The sequence below is a fragment of the Vipera ursinii genome (assembly GCF_947247035.1).
Source record: "Vipera ursinii genome assembly, chromosome: 2".
Taxonomy (NCBI): Eukaryota; Metazoa; Chordata; class Lepidosauria; order Squamata; family Viperidae; genus Vipera; species Vipera ursinii.
The window spans coordinates 294,069,754-294,091,679 of NC_139513.1; the positions used below are offsets into that span (position 1 = coordinate 294,069,754).

A 21,926-nucleotide genomic window follows, 5' to 3' on the forward strand; every position below is an offset into this window, starting at 1 on the left:
GTTTGGGGGGAGGGGGAGCTCCACGGTGCAAAAATAAAGCCCTGCCGCTCTTCGCGTTGCTTGCCCGACTGGCTGTCACGGGACCAGCCCTGCCCCCATCCACCTCCAGTATGGATGGCTCTGCCAAAAGAAAAGCAGCCGAAGCAAGTCTCCCATTGAGAGAATGGGGCAGCGTCGGCTTGCAAAACGGCGGATCCAGCCTCTGCCGGCGGCAGAGGCTGGATCCGCGCTCTGCAAGCCTCTGCCGCCAGCAGAGGCTCGATCCGCCATTCTGCAAGCTGCAAGCGTGTCTGCCGGCAGAGGCTGGATCCGCCTTTTGCAAGCCTCCGCCGCCCCATTCTCTCAATGGGAGGCTTGCTTCGGCTGCTTTTCTTTTGGCAGAGCCATCCATACTGGAGGTGGATGGGGGCAGGGCTGGTGCACGTTTTGCCTTGTTTTGCACATGCGCGTGCGTGCATGCACGCGCGTGCACATTTTGCGGCTCCCACTTTTTTGTGTTTGTGACGGAACCGGTTCTGAGTGGCTCTTTGCCTTTTTCCGGTTGCCGACCCCTGTTCTAGACCATTATAGCAGATATGGGTTCTGTTATCTCCTTACGTCAAAAACTGAAACTATACAAACAATATCTAATTGGCTCAAGTTTGTACAAAGGAAAACTCAGTTAAATGTAAAAACCATAATAACAGACAATGGAACTGAGTTTGTTAATAAACAGTTCAATGAGCTGTTAGTTTCAGAGGGAATAGAGCATAGACGTACAGCTCCTTATAGACCTCAGCATAATGCATTTGTTGAACGGAGGGGCCAAACATTGCAAGCTATGATTAGATCTATGATTGAAGATTCTGGTTTACCTGATAGCTTATGGGGAGAAGCAGCAAAATGTGCTAATCATATTTTAAACAATGTGGTTAGTTCAGCTACAGGTAAAATTCCTTATACCTTATGGTATAAGAGAAAACCAAATCTTAGTTATATTCACACATTTGGGACACCTGCTTGGGTACATATTCCAAGTTCAATAAGAAATAAAGGAGAACATAGAGCTAAACAATTATTTTTTGTTGGCTATGAGTTAAACCATAAGTCTTATCGGTTCTGGGAGAAAGGTACTAAAAACATTTATTGTAGTTCTAGCGCTGTTTTTCAAGAACAGTCAGGCTGGGAAAGGGTAGAAGATATTGTATATATTCCTCAACAAGATTTAACTAACTCCTCAAATGAAAGTGATAAAGAAGAGGAGGAACCTGCTAGAGAGATCAAACAAGAACCACTGATAGTGGAGACAGGAGAGGAAGAAGATAATAATGTAAATGTACCTATAAGTCCAATAATTCTCAGAAGGTCTAACAGGGAAAGACGACAGCCTGATCGTTTCGAGGCAGGTTTAATTTGTCAAATAGACATTGAACCTTCTAATGTTGAAGAAATAAAAATGTATCCTGAGAATGAAAGAAAGAATTGGAAAGTAGCTATGGATAAAGAAATAAAGTCTTTGCAAGATCTTAATGTTTATCAAGAGGTTAAAATACCTAAAACAGAAAAGTTAATTGGATGTAAATGGGTTTTTAAACTGAAAGAAAGTGTTACAGGAGAGGTAATACATAAAGCAAGATTAGTTGCTCAAGGATTTGCACAGAATAATAGTGATTATGATGAAGTATTTTCCCCAACGTTAAGAGCTTCCACTCTTAGGGCTGCTTTAGTTTGGGCAGCAAATAAGAATTATAGTATAAAACATGTAGATATTGAAACTGCTTATTTGCATGCAACATTAAACCATGATATATATATGAAAGTTCCATCAGGAATAGAAAGTAAGGTAGGGTACTGTTGGAAACTGAATAAGAGTTTGTATGGTTTAAAACAGTCAGGTTATGAGTGGAATAGATGTTTAGTAAAAGAGTTAAATAGTTTGGGATTTAAAGCTAGTATTGCAGATCCTTGTTTATTTATAAAACAGCAAAATAGTGAATTATCATTGTTATTATTATTCACTGATGATATTGCTATTATAGCAAAAGATGAAACAGAAACTGAAAGAATAATTTCAGGGTTAAAAAGAAAATTTAGAGTAAAAGATCTAGGAGCTATTAGTCATTATCTAGGGCTGGATATTATCAGGACTAGTAAAGGATTTAAACTGTCTCAAGCTAAGAAAATTAATGGTTTGCTGAAACGTTATAATATGGAAAACTGTAAACCAGTAAAAACACCTATGGTTCAAGGTTTTGAGAGTTCAGCAGATAACAGCAATGTCTTTGATAAAAAGATATATCAATCATTAATAGGCAGCTTGATGTATTTATGTAACTGGTCAAGACCTGACATAGCATTTACAGTTAATCATTTAGCTAGATATTGTGAGAATCCTACAACCAGATGTTGGCAAGGTGCGAAAAGAGTTTTAAGATATTTGAAACACACCATACATTATTCTCTATATCTAGAGCCAACAAAGGAATTGGAACTAAAAGCATTTGCAGATGCTAGTTTTGCATCTGATACTGTAACCAGGAAATCCACTTCAGGATTGGTTGTATTATTGGGAAACGCTTTAGTAGGATGGAGGTCTAACAGACAGAAGCATATAAGCTTATCAACAACTGAATCCGAATTTTCTTGTTTATCTTTATTATGTACTGAGCTATTGGTATGGAAACAATTATTGTTTGATATGGGTTTAAATTGTAATGAACCAATAAAAGTGTATGAAGACAATCAAGCAGCTATAAAATTAGCAACTAATGCTGCAGTGAAAACTAGATCAAAACATACGGATCTACGGTATCTAAATGTCAGACAATGTGTTAAAGATAATTTGATTAAACTGGAATATTGTGCAACTGAAAATAATATTGCTGACCAGTTTACTAAAGCTCAGGGTGCTATAAAGCATAAATCTGTTTGTGATATGTGTAATTTGAGATTGTAAAAATATATGTATAATATGCCACCCAAAAGGGGAGATTGTTAGAGATTAAACTTGATTTGGGTGACAATATTATATAATGGAGTAAAAGCACCTTTAAGGAGTTAAACGGCCTAAGGGTGTGGCTGTAATTATTCCACATAAAAGAGAGTTAGATGTTACACGTAGTTGCTCTTGTATATGTGTTTGATGTTAGTGTTTGGATACCTCTTGTTCTCTTGTTTGCTAACTTGATATTTATTCTCTCAAGAATCAACTGCTTGCTACAGTGTATATATTTTTTTTTGATATTGGTAAGCAGTTTTTGTATTTTGATACTATGTTTTTATGGACTGACTTTTATGTGCATGATACTGGATTGATACTTGGACTATTTCTTACTGTGTTTCTTTTTGTTGTCTGAGTAAAAATAAGTTATAAAACTCGTGTTAGTGCATTACTGTTTGCCTAAAAGTCCCAGTACAACTTCCACTGTGTATTAATAATACTCTGTTAAACAAACCATTTTTTCAACAACATATTCTAACAGGAGGCACAGTTCTTCGGTGGTTCTCCTCCTATCTCCTGGGACGTTCGCAGTCGGTGTTGGCAGGGGGGCAGAGATCGGCCCCTAGGTCTCTCGTTTGTGGAGTTACTCAGGGTTCGGTCCTCTCGCCTCTCCTGTTCAACATCTACATGAAACCGCTGGGTGAGATCATTCGTGGTTTTGGAGTTGGGTATCATCAATATGCTGATGATACCCAACTTTTCATTTCAACCCCAAACCACCCCAGTGATGCCCTCGCTGTGATGTCCCGTTGCCTGGAGGCGGTTCGGGTCTGGATGGGGAGGAACAGACTTCAACTCAACCCTGACAAGACTGAGTGGCTGTACATTCCGGCATCCCGGGACATTCAAAATGTTCCATCACTTTCCATGGGGGGTGAGTCTTTACCCCCCGTAGATAGGGCTCGCAACTTGGGAGTCCTCCTAGATGCACAGCTTACCTTAGAAGATCATGTAGTAGCCGTGACTAGGGGGGCTTTCGCACAGGTTCGCCTGGTGCGGCAGTTGCGGCCCTATCTAGACCGGGATGCCCTGTGTACGGTCACTCATGCGCTCGTGACCTCTCGTCTTGACTATTGCAATGCTCTCTACATGGGGCTTCCCTTGAAGACCACTCGGAGGCTCCAACTGGTACAGAATGCGGCCGCGAGAGTTGTCTTGGGAGTTTCCTGGTACTCCCATGTTACACCTTTGCTCCGCGAGCTGCATTGGTTACCAGTTGTCTTCCGGGTGAGGTTCAAGGTCTTAGTGATGGTTTTTAAGTCCTTACATGGCATGGGTCCGGAATACCTCGGGGACCACCTGCTGCCGGCGTCGACTCCCCTCCGCCCCGTGCGTTCCCACAGAGAGGGCCTCCTCAGGGTGCCTCCAGTCAGAGAATGTCGGCTGGTGGCCCCCAGGGGGAGGGCCTTCTCTGTGGGCGCTCCGGCTTTGTGGAATCAGCTGCCGGTTGAGCTCCGGATGGCACCGGATCTCCGCTCCTTCCGGCGCGGGTTAAAGACCCATTTATTTGAACAAGCTGGCCTGGCCTGATGGGGAGTTACTTAGGGTTTTAATATTTATATATATTTTCTATTGTTTTTACTGTGGGCAATAATTTAATTCTTTTTTAACTTTTGTATTTTTGTAGTTTTATGATATGCCCTGTTCACCGCCCTGAGTCCTTCGGGAGAAGAGCGGTATAAAAATTTAATAAACCTAAACCTAAACCTACCACGTGAACAGGTTTCAAAACTGGTGAGATCCCAGGATAGAATTTGGGGTTTCTGTTCATGCAAATGGATTAGTGCCACAACTTGCTTTCCTTGTAGAAAGTGTTGGCCCTGGTTTGAGGATAAAGGGAGGGCAAGATCCCGACTGCCCGACACACAAATGAAACTTTTGAAAAGTAACCATAGAATGTGGCCCACCCAATCATCCTTCTCTTCCCTTCTCCTCCTCTTCACCTCCCCCTCTTCCCCCTCTCCTCCTCCTCCTCCTCCTCAGTGAAACCCACAGACTCAACCTTGGCATGCAAAAAAGCTCTTTTAAAAATTTTTCCCATCAATACCTGCCTTACCCCAAACCCTCACGGCAAAATCCTCAGCTTAATCCTTCCCTACGACCTGGCCTTGTCCTCTGAATAAGCTGCGTCACCCTCTGAATCCTTGGCAATAAAAGCTTATCTCTAGTAAAAGGAAGGTTTCCCAAAAGTGTTACACAGAGGTGGTTTTACGGCTGCTCCTTCCTTGAACTATTAAGAGAGAAGGAAATCAATGTTATGACATCTTTTGCTTTGTACGTTGAAAGGATATGCCTTCTTCAGCAGCATTAAATTTTGCATTTTTACAGGAGAGATGATAAAGTACTCCAAAGGGTTGATAACAAAATCATTAGCTTCTCTTGATTTGCTCTCTTTTACAAGAGAGTTAGTAACTGCCTGTCCTTCTCTTTCTTTCTTTCTTATTCCACCATGTCAGAAATGACAGGCAGAGCAGCCTTGCTAATGGGCAAAAAACACCAGATCCTCTGAAGTCACACCTCTGTGTTGCAGCTTGAAAAACCTCAGACTTACTCAGCTTTGAGAACTATAATAAATAACCCAAACTCCCTTAAAAAAAACCATGAAAAACACCTGGTGAATGATCTTAAACGTCACCATCATACAAAAGGCTTAGAGAAGCTGTGTGTGATTCCAGTTAGATCTCTGAACTTTTGGATGGCTGATAAGTGGCCGCCAGGAAAAAGGATATCACTATTGTTAAGAGTCCTTTTTCAGCACACCTTCCTATCTCAGATTCTACGAAGGAGAGAGCAGGGCTTCCATTGTAAAGACAGCCAGGCTCCTGTTGGCTAACATGAGCTTCCCAATAACACAGACCACTCCCAGAATGCGCTCTAGGTCAGAATGGGGAAAAAACACTTGGATTTCTGCAATTTTTGTCATGTGAAGTATTGCAAAGCTAGTATTTATTTGGCCAAATATGGATGGAGACTCTTTTGTGGCTCTATCTACTCAAAACTTGACAATATAATATAGAACATGGAACATCAACTTAATTTAGACAGTGTATTCTCTAATTTCATAGCAAACACTCTTTTCCAACAACCCAAGAGACGGCTTTACACATGGACATCACCAGACGGTCAACACAGAAATCAGATTGACTATGTGCTCTGCAGCCAAAGATGGAGAAGCTCTATACAGTCAGTAAAAACAAGACCAGGAGCTGACTGTGGCTCAGACCATGAGCTTCTCGTTGCAAAGTTTAGGCTTAAACTGAAGAAAGTAGGGAAAAGCACTAGGCCACTCAGGTATGAATTAAATCATATCCCTGTTGAACATACAGTAGAGGTGACAAATAGATTTAAGGAATTAGATCTGACAGACAGGGTGCCTGAAGAACTATGGACAGAGGTTCGCAACATTGTACAACAGGTAGCAACCAAAATCATCCCAAAGAAAAAGAAATGCAAGAAAACAAAATGGCTGTCTGAGGAAGCTTTGCAAATAGCTGAGGAAAGGAGGGAAGCGAAAGGCAAGGGAGAAAAAGAAAGATACGCCCAATTGAATGCAGAATTCCAAAGAATAGCTAGAAAAGATAAGAATGCCTTCAGTGCAAAGAAATAGAAGAAAACAATAGAATAGGGAGGACCAGAGATCTTTTCAAGAAAATTGGAGAGATGAAGGGAACGTTTCATGCAAAAATGGGCATGATAAAGGACCAAAATGGCAGGGACCTAACAGAGGCAGAAGAGATTAAGAAGAGGTGGCAAAATTACACAGAAGAACTATACAAGAATGAGCTTAACGTCCCTGATAATCACAATGAGGTGGTCACTGACCTCGAGCTAGACATCCTAGAATGTGAAATAAAATGGGCTTTGGAAAAGCTGAGCAACAACAAAGCTAGTGGAGGTGACAGTATTCCAGCTGAGCTATTCAAAATCTTAAAAGATGATGCAATAAAAGTACTACACTCAATTTGCCAGCAAATTTGAAAAACTCAACAGTGGCCACAGGATTGGAAAAGATCAGTTTACATTCCAATTCCATAGAAAGGCAGTGCCAAATGTTCAAACTATCGCACCATTGCACTCATTTCTCATGCTAGTAAAGTTATGCTTAAAATCCTACAAGCTAGACTCCAGTAGTATGTGGATTGAGAACTACCAGAAGTACAGGCAGGATTTCGAAGAGGCAGAGGAACTAGAGATCAAATTTCCAACATACGCTGGATCATGGAGAAAGCTAGGGAGTTCCAGAAAAACATCTACTTTTGCTTCATTGACTTTGCTAAAGCCTTTGATTGTGTGGATCATAACAAACTGTGGCAAGTCCTTAAAGAGTTGGGAGTACCAGACCATCTTATTTGACCTAGAGAGTCAGACCAAATCGTTGTGGTTTTTCTGAAGTGTGGCTATGCCCCTGCAGTGCTCGATTAACAGGCAGGCCTTGACTTACAACAGTTCATTTAGTGAACTGTTCAGAGTAAGAACAGAACTGGGGAAAAATGACTTTGGACCATTTTTCACAGGTAAGACCTTTGCAGCATCCCCAGGGTCACATGATATCAAAATTCAGACGCTCGGCCACTGGTTCATATTTAGGACGGTCGCTGTGTCCCAGAGCTCACGTGATCCCCCTTTGCGACCTTCAGACAAGCAAAGTCAATGGGAAGGCCAGATTCTCCTAACCACCCTGCTACTAACTTAAGAACTGCTGTGATTTATTAACAACTGTGGCAAAAAAGCCGGTAAAATGGGGCAAACCTCCCTTAACTACTGCCTTGCTTAGCAAGATAAACTTTGTGTTCAATAGTGATTGCAAGTGGAGGATTACCGGTGACACCCAGGAAGGGGAGAAGGCTGTAAAGTATCGAAGGACTTGGCAATCCATCCCCTGCTGCCTTTCTCTGAAGGCTTCGGAGATCCTCCAGAGGCAGTTTGGTTGAGACTCTGATTTATGGAAGGCCTGGCACACTAATTGCAGCAGAATGGACTTTAACCCTTCTAGTTCATGCCCCGTGGCTGTTTTCCTCGGCTGGGTGCCACCCAAACCTCAGTGGACTCTCTTCCCAGCGTGGTTTCTTCCTTCTCAAGGGGAACAATATTCCCATTTCCTTATATTGGTTTATCTTCTTCCCGTCCTCCCCCGGGGCTTTTAGGAGGAGGAAAATGTCACCTTGGAATGCTTTTCCTGAACAGGGAGATTACGCAATTAAAAATTACGCTTAAGAGGAATATGGAAGGTAGAAAGAAAAAGGACAAAATGTTGCTAGATGTTAACACCAAATCAGTAGTGATTATTGTTATCTACCTTTCTTCCTATCCATCTTTGGCAAGCAATGAGAGAAACTCTAAATACCTAATGCAACATTTCTATGTGAGTCACTAACAGTTTTAGGTGAATGGGTTTTATATGAAACCTGAACCCACAGCTGTAAATGTGATACCTTAAAGCAGTGGGGTTTTTAATATATATATATATATTCTTCTCAGCATCAGGATTTGGAACAATTTGTATCCACATTCATTTGCTTTTTTTCTACAGCAGATTATAATCAGCATTTTTGTGGGCTGATAAATACACCTCTAAAGTACAAAGCTACCAGCATCTCTCATTTTTATTTTATAAACATACCTAAAAATATTCTGTGGCAAGTTCTTAAAGAGATGGGAGTACCAGACCGTCTTATTTGTCACTTGAGAAACCTATATGCGGGCCAAGAAGCAACAGTGAGAACTGGACACGGAACCACTGATTGGTTCAAAATTGGGAAAGGAGTCCGGCAAGGCTGTATACTGTCACCTTGCCTATTCAACTTATATGCAGAGCACATCATGAGAAAGGCAGGGCTAGATGAATCAAAAGTTGGAATTAAGATTGCTGGAAGAAACATCAACAACCTAAGATATGCAGATGATACCACTCTAATGGCAGAAAGCGAAGAAGAACTAAAGAGCCTCTTGTTGCGGGTGAAGAAGGAGAGTGCAAAACTTGGGTTGAAACTTAACATTAAGAAAACCAAGATCATGGCATCTGGCCCTCTCAATTCCTGGCAAATAGATGGGGAAGAAATGGAGGGAGTGACAGATTTTATTTTCCTGGGCTCCAAGATCACTGCAGATGGGGACTGTAGCCAAGAAATTAAAAGACGCTTGCTCCTGGGGAGGAAAGCCATGGCAAATCTAGACAGCACACTAAAAAGCAGAGACGTCACCCTGCCAACAAAAGTGCGTATAGTCAAGGCTATGGTCTTCCCAGTTGCAACGTATGGCAGTGAAAGTTGGACCATAAGAAAGGCTGAGCGCCAAAGAATTGAGGCCTTTGAGCTATGGTGCTGGAGAAGACTCCTGCAAGTCCCTTGGACTGTAAGGCGATCAAACCGGTCAGTCCTAGAGGAGATCAACCCTGACTGCTCTTTAGAAGGCCGGATCCTGAAGCTAAAACTCAAATACTTTGGCCACCTAATGAGAAGGAAGGACTCACTGGAGAAGAGCCTAATGCTGGGAAAGATGGAGGGCGAGAGAAGAAGGGGATGACGGAGAATGAGGTGGCTGGATGGAGTCACTGAAGCAGTAGGAGTGAGCCTAAATGGACTCCAGAAGATGGTAGAGGACAGGAAGGCCTGGAGGAAGGTTGTCCATAGGGTCGCGATGGGTTGGCACGACTTTGCAAGTAACAACAACAAAAGTATTCTGGGGATTCAAGATGATACCAACATTTGGTGCTTTGATTTGTGGCATACAAGTTTGCCTTTATTATTTTAATTAAAAGGCCTTTTTTAAAAAGTCAAATAGGACAATAAATTTGGCAGGTGTCGTGGGAACTAAACATCTGGCCTCTTGCTTTAGCTCTCCTGCCTTCCATTGACCTCAGGTTCAATCAACAAAGGTCCCTTAGCATCATAGCAGTATCAACAATTCACCAAGGATTTCAAAATATTCAAATGCCAAAAAAAGAATAATTAAAATTCCAGATTGGCTTGATGTATATTTGCAACAGCAGCCACACATTTGCCCCACCCGTTTTATCAAACGTTTCCCCGTGTAAATATCACCATCCGTGTAGACTTTCTTTACCTTCCCTTAGTCAGCAAAATAAGCCTTTCTACTACTGGATCTTAGCTCCGTCTCTCCGGGTTTGTGGTTCTCCCACAGGGGGTGGAGGGTGTTTAAAAATAGCTTCGCTAATTGCCCTGAAGCATCTCTAGGCCACGCTTTTAAACATGAAGCAAAATATCCTGACGAAACTAAGACTTCAGGACCTCAGAGGGACTCCCTTCATTAAGCCTAATGATCATTCTAATCAGAAATCTTAATAAAGTCATTAGTCATCTCTCTGTCTAGTGGATCAACAAATCCACTGTGCTGCGGTGAATGCTGGAGTTCTGAAGTTAAAGTTGTCTGGAGGGGACAAGAGCGACTCTGAGCACAAAGCAGGAGGAGAGGCTGGCTACAAAGAGCTGCCCAACCTCAGCTTGAAACCTTCCCGCGGTGGAGCAGGCACAGCCTCAGGGGACAGGCTGCCCACTGCTTACAGCCCCCTTGCAGCCAGGCAATCCCTCCTCCTTTTGAGTCTCTCTCTCTCCCTCTCTCTGTCTCTCCCTCCCTCCCTCCCTCCCTCCCTCTCTCTGCAAAGCTTCCGCCACTAGTTCTCGCCCTGCTCTCTGGAACTACAGGGAATAAATGTGCCTTCCTCTGTGACTGGCCCAGGGGGAAAGGTGTGGATTTATCCCGCCAAGCATCCATGACACTTCATCTGCTTGAGTCACCCACTCATTCAGTCCTTACTTCACCCATGGAAATCTTCCCACATCCCGTCATTCTCAACAAAAGCATACTAAACGTATACACATTTATCAAGGGCCTTAACTTTAGCCATAGAGCAGAAATTGTTGCCGATTCAATGAAGGTGAAGCAAGTAATGCAATAAGCGGATTATATCAGGGGTCCCCAATCCCCAGTCCATGGACCAGTAACGGCCCACAGCATGCCAGCAACCGGTCCGCACAAACAAGCGAAGCCCCATCTGCGGGATCCAGGCAGCACACAAAACCACCCACCCTCCCGGTCCGCGGAAAAACCTCTCTCCACAGAACCGGTCCCTGGTGCCCAAAAGGTTGCGGACCTCTGGATTATATTATCTCCACCATACGTGTTCAGCTTTCAACATCTATATACGTCTAGTAAGTCTAGGTGTAAATTCCTCTGATCATTATTCTCATTCTCATATATACTCATATCAACTCTGAGCAACACACAAGTTAAAAGTATATTCAGTACAATACAAATTATGTCATATGGTTTACTTTATTTGTTTTTTATCCATTTCACTGAACCTCCTGCAAAGACGGGCAGCTATATAAATCAAATCGAATCAATCAAGAGCCCGTCCGGCCTACTGCTTTAAGGCTGGAAACCGGGAGGCTGTGAGTTCTAGTCCCACCTTAAACATGAAAGCCAATTGGGTGACTTTCGGCCAGTCCTGCCTCTCTCAATGCAACTCACCTCACAGGGATTGTTGTGTGTGTGTGGGGGGGGGAAATAGGAGGAGTGTGAATTATGTCCTCCACCTTAAGTTATAATTTTAAAAACAATAAAGGCAGGATAAAAAATTAAAAAATGAACGCATAAAGGCGGCAACCACCCAGGGGCTACAGGTAGTTCTCGACTTACAGCGATTTGTTTAGCGGCCGAAGTTACAACAGCATTGAAAAAAGTGACCTATGACCATTTTCACACTTATGACCGTTGTAGCATCCCACGGTCACGTGATCAAAACTCGGCCGTCTGGCAACCGGCCTGCATTTATGACGGTCACAATGTCCTGGAGTCATGTGATCCCCTTTTGCCACACCTTCTAACAAGCAACAAGTGGCCAAGCCAGAGTCACCTGACAACCGTATCACTAACAACCGCACCGATTCACTTAAAAACGGTGGCAAGCAAGGACATAAAGTGGGACAGAACTCACTTAACTGTCTTGCTTAGCAACAGGAATTTGGGCTCAGTTGTGCTCGTAAGTTGAGGACTACCTGTAATTATATTATTTTTCCTTTTATCTTAACTAATTGGGACTCTTGAGTTTCATTTGCTAGTCTACGATCAAATAAAAGCTGAGCTGATCTTATCTGAGAAGCAGACCGCAGCACGGAAGAAAAACAGCAAGAAGGGAATCCGTGGATCAGGAGGGAGAGTTTGCAAATGGAAGCAAAGGCACCAGTAAGAGGGTAAAGGCTAAACCTCAGTGCAGGGATGAGGGGAGGGAGAGAGAAATGAACGGAGAGAAGAAAGACGCCCTATAACGTGCATTTCCGCTTTCCACATTTAGATCTCAAGGCCACCGAGCCCTGCGTGGGAACCCCAGGTGCTGTGCTAAAAACGGAGCTGGGCACCTATGGCCCCTTTAAGACTTGTGGCTGGCGGAGGAATTCTGGGAGGTGGTGAAAGGCCACCGTTGCTCACCCTTGCCCCAAAAGAGCAGAATCTTAACCTCCAGAGATGGACTATTTGCACTTCTTTGCTTTGGGGAGCAACATGGAGAGAGGTATTAAAGCCCTTTCTTTTCTTTCCAAATTGAACTATTTACATAAATAACCCTTTTCTTTCATCTTGGAGCTACTGTACCTACTTATGTTCTTTGATGCTACTTAAATTGGAAGGATGTGTTTGCATTCCCTGTGTTCATTTTATTTATTTTAAAACCAACAGGCTCAATGAAGCACTTACGAGCTTACTTTTTTTTTTTAACAAAAAGAGCCAGCGCTCAAATGGACTTTCTCCCGTAATTTCATTAATTCCATTTTCATTACAGAGTCACGCACCCTATGCTAGCATTACAAACAGCAGTTATATTGGCAGCTAGTCTATGATTTTTAGCTTGCCTGCACAGGAAGAGCCGAAGGCATTTTACTCTAAGATCCATCTTGAGGCAGCACCACCCCTGTCACTGGAACATAAGATGCCAGCCTGACTAGATAAGGTCCTCCAATCCCTTTCACGAAAAAAGAATAAGAAGTACTGGGTCCTTTTGCTAATCTAAGGATACGACAGAAATATGTAAAACAACAGAGTTGGAAGGGACCTCGGTGGTCATCTAGTCCAACCCCCTGCTCAAGCAGGAGATCCTGTCTGTGCGTGTCTGAGTGGGTTTGAGAAGAAGCTTCTGTAGAAATCTATCCTACAGGCTTGAGCATAAAACAAGAAATATCTTTTGTTTTGAACTGATCAGAAAGTTCTGTGTGGGCTGGGTCTCATCAGAACGAAACCTGCGGGGTCCTCGGTGCTCTCTGAGCTTGGCTGTTTTCTGGCAGACGCTTCATTATCCAAACCATCACCACTACTAGAGACCGTCAGAGCACTATCAGTCAAGCACTGAAGAGGTTACCTAGTTTAGCTTAATATCAATCAGAACAGAGCAAGAGGGAACCTTGGAGGTCTTCTAGTCCAACCCCCCGCTCAAACAGGAGACCCTGTGCCATTCCAGTTCAGCCTCTTCTTAAAAACCTCCCGTGACGGAGAGCCCACGATTTCTGCTGGCAACTTCCTATTCCACTGGTTAATTGTCTTCACTGTTAGGAAGTTTCTCCTTAATTCCAGGTTGCTTCTCTCCTTGAGGAGTTTCTTACAGGACTTTCATGAGGTAATGAAATCTCTGGAAGGAAACAACAAGCACAGGGACCCCTCATTTCAACCCTGAGCTACAAATATTCTCCTTTAATAGAACAAAACTTGGAACAACTCAAGTTTCAAAATGACCTCAAAACAAAACTCTCAGAACACGCGTTTGGTTTCAAGCTCAAAATAGCTGAAAATAATCCCTGTTCTGGGCTCCAAACATTTTAGGCTTTCCTCTACAAAAGCCATTTCCCCCTGAAAAGGTTCTGCGTATCTGGGCCTGGCCTCTTCGGTCCAGCACAGCCACCGCTGGCTGCCCAAAGACTCAGCTGGGGTCTTGCCGGTGCGCTAAAAGTGTAGACGGCGCAAACAGGTGGCTATGTATTTTGTGCTGGGTTTTTTTTTCTCTCCCCTTCTTTCAATTCCAAAGAAATGAGTAAATTATCTGTGAGACAAGAAGCAAAAAGGATTGCTTCAATACATTTTTCCTGTTCCCAAATATTTCCCAAAAAAGACAGTCACGTCTCCTGCATGGCCGTAGTATGAACAGAATAATAATAATAATAATAATAATAATAATAATAATAATAATAATAATAATAATAATAATAATAATAATAACAACAACAACAACAACAACAACAATAATAATAATAAAGTTGGAAGGGACCTTGGAGGTCATCTAGTCCAACCCCCTGCACAGGCAGGAAACCTTATACCATTTCAGGCAAATGGCTGTCCAGTCTCTTCTTAATGTTTATTAGCCTCGCAATTCTCGGATGACTCATGTCATATTACTGTGCTGGTCCACTTAAGGCTTTTCCATATTGGGAAACGAACTCCATGATATAGTGCAGGCGTCTTCAAACTTGGCCCTCTTATGACGTGGACTTCAACTCCCAGAATTCCTCAGCCAGGCACACCTCATAAAAGGGCCAAGTTTGAAAACCCGATAGAGTGGAAGGATAAGGACAACCCAAGGCCTGATTTACTCAGTGAAAACAACAATAATGCATACGATGAAAGGGTGGATAAATAGGGAACGTCCGTTTACTGTATAGTGCACAATACTGGAATTTCTAACTGGAATGGCAAGGTAATGAACGCTGGGCATTAAAATGTACAAGTGGTGTCTACCAATCATTGTTACAAAATCATAATTCATCACTTTTCTCCATGATGGTCTACAAGAAATTCAGCCTGGTTTTTTTTTGGGGGGGGGAACTTTACACCTATGGACCCAAAGAGGTGATGGCGAGGATCTGTGGAGGAGATCTTGGGCTTAGTCCATGACTACGAAGGCCTCTACAGAGAGGCCATGTGATCCTCTCCAAATTGACGATACAGGAAATTGCCACTCAAGGGCAATTTTTTTGCCCCCAATACTTGTGCCACTGATTTGATTATGTACCATTTCGTTATGTCGACTCTTAACTACCACAGAGTCCCCAATCTGGTCTTGCGAAAGCCCAGGCAGGCAGGGAGGAGGGGGGTCTCAAGCAGGGAATTAGCCTTGAAGCCTTGTGCTGCCACAAAAGATCCAGAACTGACCCCCTAAGCTCCACAGAGGCTTATCTATCTATCTGTTCCTAAGAGAAGGTGAGCAGTCTGGGAAGATTCCCGTATAATAGGCAGAAAACAATAAAGTAGTTAGTTGAACTCTCTACGTGTGGATCTGGCTGCTTGGCCTGACCCCTGATCCTTCAGATCTTCCCTTCCAGGAGGGCACCCACCGCCTGTCTATCTGAGTCCCTCCACTTTGCTGGTGCTCCTTTCAGCAGACCCAACAAGGGTCCCCACCCATCTGCACCACTCAGGAGAGCCCCGAGGACACAGATAAACCTCCAGGCAGCCTCAACGACTCTCTAAAACACTGCAAATGACCAGCTGTCTGCAAGGAATAAAATCCTGCCATTCCCCACCATCCAGCCAGAGCTGAGGAAGCTTCTTAGATGAGAAGCAAAACGTCTTTAAAGGAAAAACAGGAAAGTCCAGTGGCCTCTTGAAAAAGCATCTTCAGGACATGCTGATTATCCTCTTTTGCTTTCCACCTTTTCCAACATTACAAGCTTCTCAGAAGAATACTGGTGATTTTAGCTTAATGACAGACAGGTAAGACTCTATCTAGGCCCAAAGTTCACACCCTAACGCTAATTTTAAAAACGCCTCTGTTAAGTTTATTCTTAATGTTCTACAAAGTACCACATATTATGTGGTTAAGAGGAATTGCCCGGGTACAATCTTTTCTTTTTCATACATATGCACATTCTTTTATCTGGGTTTAGTATGATTATTAGTACTAATTATAGAGGTTGAAGAAAGCAGGATTCAAAATAGCTCAGTCATATAATTTCAAAAATTATATATGTTTTATTACAGAAAGCTCTGGGGCGTACTCTAGGGGATGGTCTCTTTTGAACTCAGGGCTTTGATAGAAGAAATGCTAGTGTTTATTAAAGAAACTGCGGTTCTCAAAGACCTTCCTTATCCATTGTGTTAAGTCATTACCTTGTTAGCTTCTCTCTGTGTCTGAGTCTGATGCGTGAAGCTACTTTTAATGGCAAATCTGGATGACCAATAGTTCCAGGCTACATGAAACCTTTGAACACTTGTTAGGTGCAAAAGATCAGCAGCATAGGTTAAGCTGCATTTCAACTTCAGCCTATGCGCAAGAATCCTGTCAACTAGAGCTGAAAACTGAATCAGTGCCCGATAAGCGTCAACATAATTCAAGGAGCGGCTGAACTTGGGACCGTTTGTGGCAACGTAAGGACTCTGGGCTGCTGACACATTTAACTCCAACCGGCTATGTCAGCTCTTCTCCTACAGATATGGGTTCTTGAACCCTTCCCAGAATTGCCAGCAAGCTGGGATGTGGGATATGGTAGATCAAGCAATTATTCAATGCAGGCAAAGCAAGAATGTGAATGGCATTCGATCCAGAGTTAATTTTTGATCTAGGTTTCTCTATTCTAAGAGGAGAGGAATTCCAGGCTCAATACTACTTAAAAATCATTCCAAGGTCAGCCTAAGAAAGCTATCACATTTTATGGCTTAATTTTATGTATGAACTCCTCTGATTTATTTAACAAGCTGTGAATAAAATAGCCCTGGACCAATGTCACTTTTCAATAAGGCCTCATAATACCGATTGATTCCTTGGTTTAGATAAACTTACGCTCAATAAATAGCTGCCGGCTTTAACAGTGGTGAGTTTGTGGTATGACTAACAAAGAATCAAAACTCCAACTGCCAATTTTGCACGTTGAAAGACCAGGATCCAACAGTCAAGCTTAAAGGGGCCCCGAATATCTTTGATTTTCTTTACATGCCTCCATCTGAGATGTACAACATTTTTGGCGACGCAGTGGTTGAAGTGCAGCATTGCAGGCAAACTCTACCCACAGGTGGGAATTCGATCCTGATGGGGCTCAGGGCTGACTCAGCCTTCTGTCCGTCTGAGGTTGATAACAGGAGGGCCCAGACGGTTGGGGGCAACATGCATATAACAATAATGTTTCTGCACTGTAAACCATCCAGAGGGTGCTATGGGGCGGTAGACGTGCCCAACAGCTACGTGCAATATTTTTGAGCATAAAACATACTGGAACAGTGACTGTCGAACATTTTGGTTTAAACTCAGAACTGAGCAACATCTCGGTCATATGTAACCCTGGATTATAAAGTCCATACATTTAAAAATAACCAGAAGCTCTACAAATAATCCCAAAATTGCATGATTGATGGCTAAAGCTTCCTATTTTTGCAGTCACTGCATTTAAGAGAACAGCACGCCAGGATAACAGGAAGATAAAATGGCAAAATTCATCCCATGGTTAGATAAAAATATGAAAAGTCCAGACGAGGCTCCCAGGGCATCCTCAGGTGGAGCTCTCGTAGCCTTGAAGCCAAGGGGGGGGGGGAGAAAATCAATTAACCCACCCACCCGCCCCTAGTCGCCCATCCCTATTCCTCCTAGAAACCAATCAGTTGTTATTATATCATATTACAGGTTTTTGTTTCATTTCACCATTCTTTTGTTCTTTTTTAATTACAATCTGTTTACAGACTGTGGAATTTGCCGTTAGCACACTTGAGGCTCAAGGAAGTTGGGAGCATTTAACGAACAACACCAGGAAGTTATTTCAATACTGCAGGGTGAGACAAGATGAGTGAAACATTACACCGCTCTCCTAAGCAACAATGTTCAAAACACGCACGAGGAACAAACAGCATATTATGGAAGGATGAGAAAGCCTCTGTGCCCCCCTTTTTTTAAAAAAAGCAACAAAAAAGAAATTGGAAATTGGATCTATTCTATTCTATTCTATTCTATTCTATTCTATTCTATTCTATTCTATTCTATTCTATTCTATTCTATTCTATTCTATTCTATTCTATTCTATTCTATGGATTGGAAATTCCATTGCTAAGGGATGCACGTTACATGATTTGTGCCTGATTTTACAATCTTTTTTTGCCAAGGACATTAAGCAATTTACCACAGTTAGGGTGGAGACACCTGTTCTAGAGCGAGCCATTTCTCTTCAAAACTGGTTTTTCTTTTTCTACGCAGCCCCACAGAATTCTGCAGTGGGGAGGGATCTCAAGCTCTCTGCAGTTGTTCAGGAAAACCCATTAAAGCATCCTTGAGGGGCAGGTGTCTAACTTCTGCTTAAAACCTTCCAGGAATGGGGAAAACCCACCTTTCTGCAGGTAGACTGTTTCAGCGAGAAAAGCTATGGGGGGAAAAAATGTACACGGGTTTCTCTTCCTAGCCGTGGCTTGAATCAAACTGCACTGGGGACAAAACAGAAACCGCAGGCTTAGGAAACTGAAGGCTGTTCATCCTTTCATCGCAAAAGTTGGTTTAAGGGCACACAAAGACACACACACACACACACACACACAAAATAGCTCATTTAGTTTAAAGTAGCCCGGGCGGACCCACCCTTTGACCTCAGCATTCTCCTGAATTCTTCCTCCTGGCGTTAACCCTTCAGCAGTCTTCCATGTGTGTTTGGACTATCACTCCCAGAATTCCCAGCCAGGCCGGTATACCGGTAGTCCTTGATTTTCTGCTGCTAAGCAGGGCAGTGGTTAAGTGAGTTGTGTCCCATTTTGCGACTTTTTTGCTACAGTGGTTAAGTGAATCTGGCTTCCCCATAGACTTTGTTTGTCAGAAGGTCACAAAAGGTAATAAAATGACCCCGGGACACTGCGACCGTCATAAATATGAGTCGGCTGCCAAGCGTCTGAATGTTGATCACGTGACCCTGGGGATGCTGGAAAAGTTGCTGGTGCAAAAAACGGGCCTGTCACTTTTTTCAGTGCTGTTATAATTTCGAACGGTCACTAAATGAATTTTTGTAAGTCAAGGGCTTCCCGTATTGTGTTCAGGCAGGTCTTGTATTCCTGCACCGCTCTTGGAACTTCTTAAAAAATTAAATATGCTGGTTCAGCATCAGCACTTCCACCCGGGAGTGCAAAAGTTTCTAATTACGCAGGATCCACCCTGTTCCCAAACTCGCCTGAAAGACAAAATCTTCAGCTGAAAGTCCCGAGATCCACCCAGGGATCACTCTGGACTGCCGGCCATCTCGGTACAGGAGAGTTGGCGATAAAAGCCTAACGACAACGTCTGAAGAGCTCATCACAATTCTGAATCTGCCTCGAGGGTTTCTGATGTTAAAGTTACACAGAAAGAACCAGTGCTAAAAAAAAAGGAATAAAGCTAATAAAAGGGAAGCAAGAAAGAGGGTGAACGAAAAGACAGAGAAATAAGCCATCGCTGCAAACACTTGTAGGGTCTGAGTTCTGTCAGCCTTGCGAGGCAGACGAGAAGCAGGGCCAGGTGAACGCATTCTATTTTATTGCAAGGTGACATTAATTGTGAGAGTCAAAGATGAAAGTGAAAATTTGGACCGCGCCTTAGCATCAAGAAAACAAAGGCAGCGACCAGTGCAGAGAACACGCAGGGCGGAGCGCAGGGCGACAACGAGGCCATTGAAACAGGAAAGGGATCCGTCTTCCCAGGCTCTGAAGTCAGCCAAGGAGGCGGCTGCAGCCCTGAGATCAGCAGAGCTGCAGCGCGTGGAGGAACTGCCGGGCCCGCCATGAATAACCTCCGGAAGAGCAAAGAAGACATCAGCCTCCCAACCAAATACAGATGAGTTAACGCAATACTTTTGCTACTTATGGCTGTGAAAGTGGGACTCTGAAAAAGGCCGGCGGGAGAAGGGTGGACGCCTTCAAACTGTGGTGCTGGAGGTGACTATGACGCACCCCAAAAATCCCAAAGAAAGAAGTCCTGGACCGAACTCAATCACCCGAAGTATCACCTGAAGCCAAGATGGCCAAACGGAGGCTGCCCTCCTTTGGGCACGTCAAGAGAGCTGACCCACTCGAAAAGTCAACCGTGCTGAGAGCGACCAGTGGGAAAAGGAGAAGGGGCCGTCCTAGCCTCCGCTGACTGGACACTATAAAGGATGACCCCGGGATGACCACGCCAGATCTGAAGGAGGCAGCGCAAGGCAGAGGGCCATGGAGACTCCTGATCCGTAGAGCTGCTGTGGGTCGGACGTGATGGAAAGGCTGACGACATTAACAGAATCTTGCAAGTCAGAAGGTATAACTCTCCCCACTCGCCTATGCAGCCTGAGAAACTAAGTCATTTGCCCTGCCCACATCACCCCTGCGGGCTACGTTGCCTTTTACCTGGGCCTCCTCTGAGGCTGCCTCTCTTCTCCCTGTCCCTCAAGGTGATTCCCACACCCCCTTACCTCCTCATTCCCTGCCCTGGCCAAGAATTCTCAAAAGCAGATCAGTCAAGAGGAGGAGAAAAGCAGACGATTTTTAAAAGATAAAACCAGAGGTTTAAACGGACAAACAAATGGGAATATCTTACGGAACTTTGTCTTGATACACGGTAAGAGCAGCGAGACTTTCATATGCTGAAAGGCGGCAGGACTTACAAATTCCTTCCAAGGAGGAATGGTGGGTGAGGTTGATGGAACAGACAGAGACGGCAAAACTGACAGCCTTGATGAAAGAAAAGGCTTGACAAATATTATTACCACTTAGAAAACACTTTTGAACTTTTTGTGAGAAACCGAAAGAAATTAAAAAGTTGATTTGGAAATATGATGATCAGAATTATAATAGATGGCACGGTGGAAATATTGTAACGTTTGGTGTATTTTTCATTTGTATCGTTCCAAAGAAAGTCAGAATCCATGCTTTTTCTATTTTTCCTTCTTTTACTTTATTTCACCTTCTCTTTTATATTCTTCTGTGGGCTTTTTCAAATATTTTGTTTGTTTGTTTTTTGTTTATCTTTATCTTTATCTTTTTAACTTTGCACCTTTTTGAAAATCAATAAAGTTATGTAAAAAGAGAAGGAATGGGTAAGTTTTTGGAATAAAGAAAATGACTTCAGATCTAACTGCTGGCTGTATAACTGCATTGGAAGGATTCTGTGTTTTGAACCAAGCCAGTCCAAATTCAACAATAATGTTGATTTCCGTATTCAGCGATGTTTTACTGCTGCCTATCTACCAAAAAGAACTCTTGGTGGGGGACAAAATCAAGACACTGTACAACAAAACAACTACTTAAACCAATAAAGTACATTCAGGGCCTGGTAAAAACTCACTTCCATCCATCAACGTCCTGCCCCCAGGCATCCCCAAGACATCCTTCACAGGTATCTTAAAGGTTCACATCCTGTTGTTCTACTCACAAGTGTTGTGAAAAAATAAGAAATACGTTGCGCAGATGGACGGAAGATTAAACCAGACACAATCCTAAGCAACTCCAGCTTTTACGAAGTGTTTTTAATTCACCAGAGACTTAAACATGGGGACCCAGTTTCCCTGCAACCTAACTGGAAAATGATATTCTCCATCATCAATTAAAGATGATAGTTGAAGTCTAAACACATTTAGAGAGCATCAGATTGAGGAAGATTGATTTGAGGAAATCACCTTCACGCCACCTGACATGACACAACAAATGCATGTTCACATTTCTCTTTGTTAAACCATGAGGACCAGGGTATAGATTAAGAAATAACTAAAACCAGAAATTGAATGGCACCATTTTCCCCTCATTTCAAGATTTATCATGAAGATTTCCAGAAGGCTAACCATAGTTTACCTCCTGAATTTGAATCCGCTTGTTCATTTAGGGTAACCTCGGTCTCCATTTAAATGCATCTATCAGGAGAAAGGAAGAAAGCTTTGCACCCACCTGGCCATTTGCTTATATGCTTCTTCTGCCACTGCGAAAATATGAGGGTCCATATCACCCATGTTTTGGCCGCTGTAGGCGTAGATGACATCTTGTC

General features: G+C 43.1%; 1 protein-coding gene across 3 annotated transcripts in view; it reads right to left on the reverse strand.

Annotated features, from left to right (window-relative positions):
* Positions 1-21,920, reverse strand: part of MYO5B (myosin VB) — a 161,438-nt gene extending 139,518 nt beyond the window's left edge. For all 3 annotated transcript variants that reach the window (XM_083355614.1, XM_083355615.1, XM_083355613.1), the window contains exon 1: positions 21,830-21,920. In XM_083355614.1, the coding sequence (XP_083211740.1) occupies positions 21,830-21,891 (62 nt within the window). In that variant the 5' untranslated portion in view covers positions 21,892-21,920. The remainder of the gene's footprint in view (positions 1-21,829) is intronic.
* Positions 21,921-21,926: the final 6 nt, after the last annotated feature.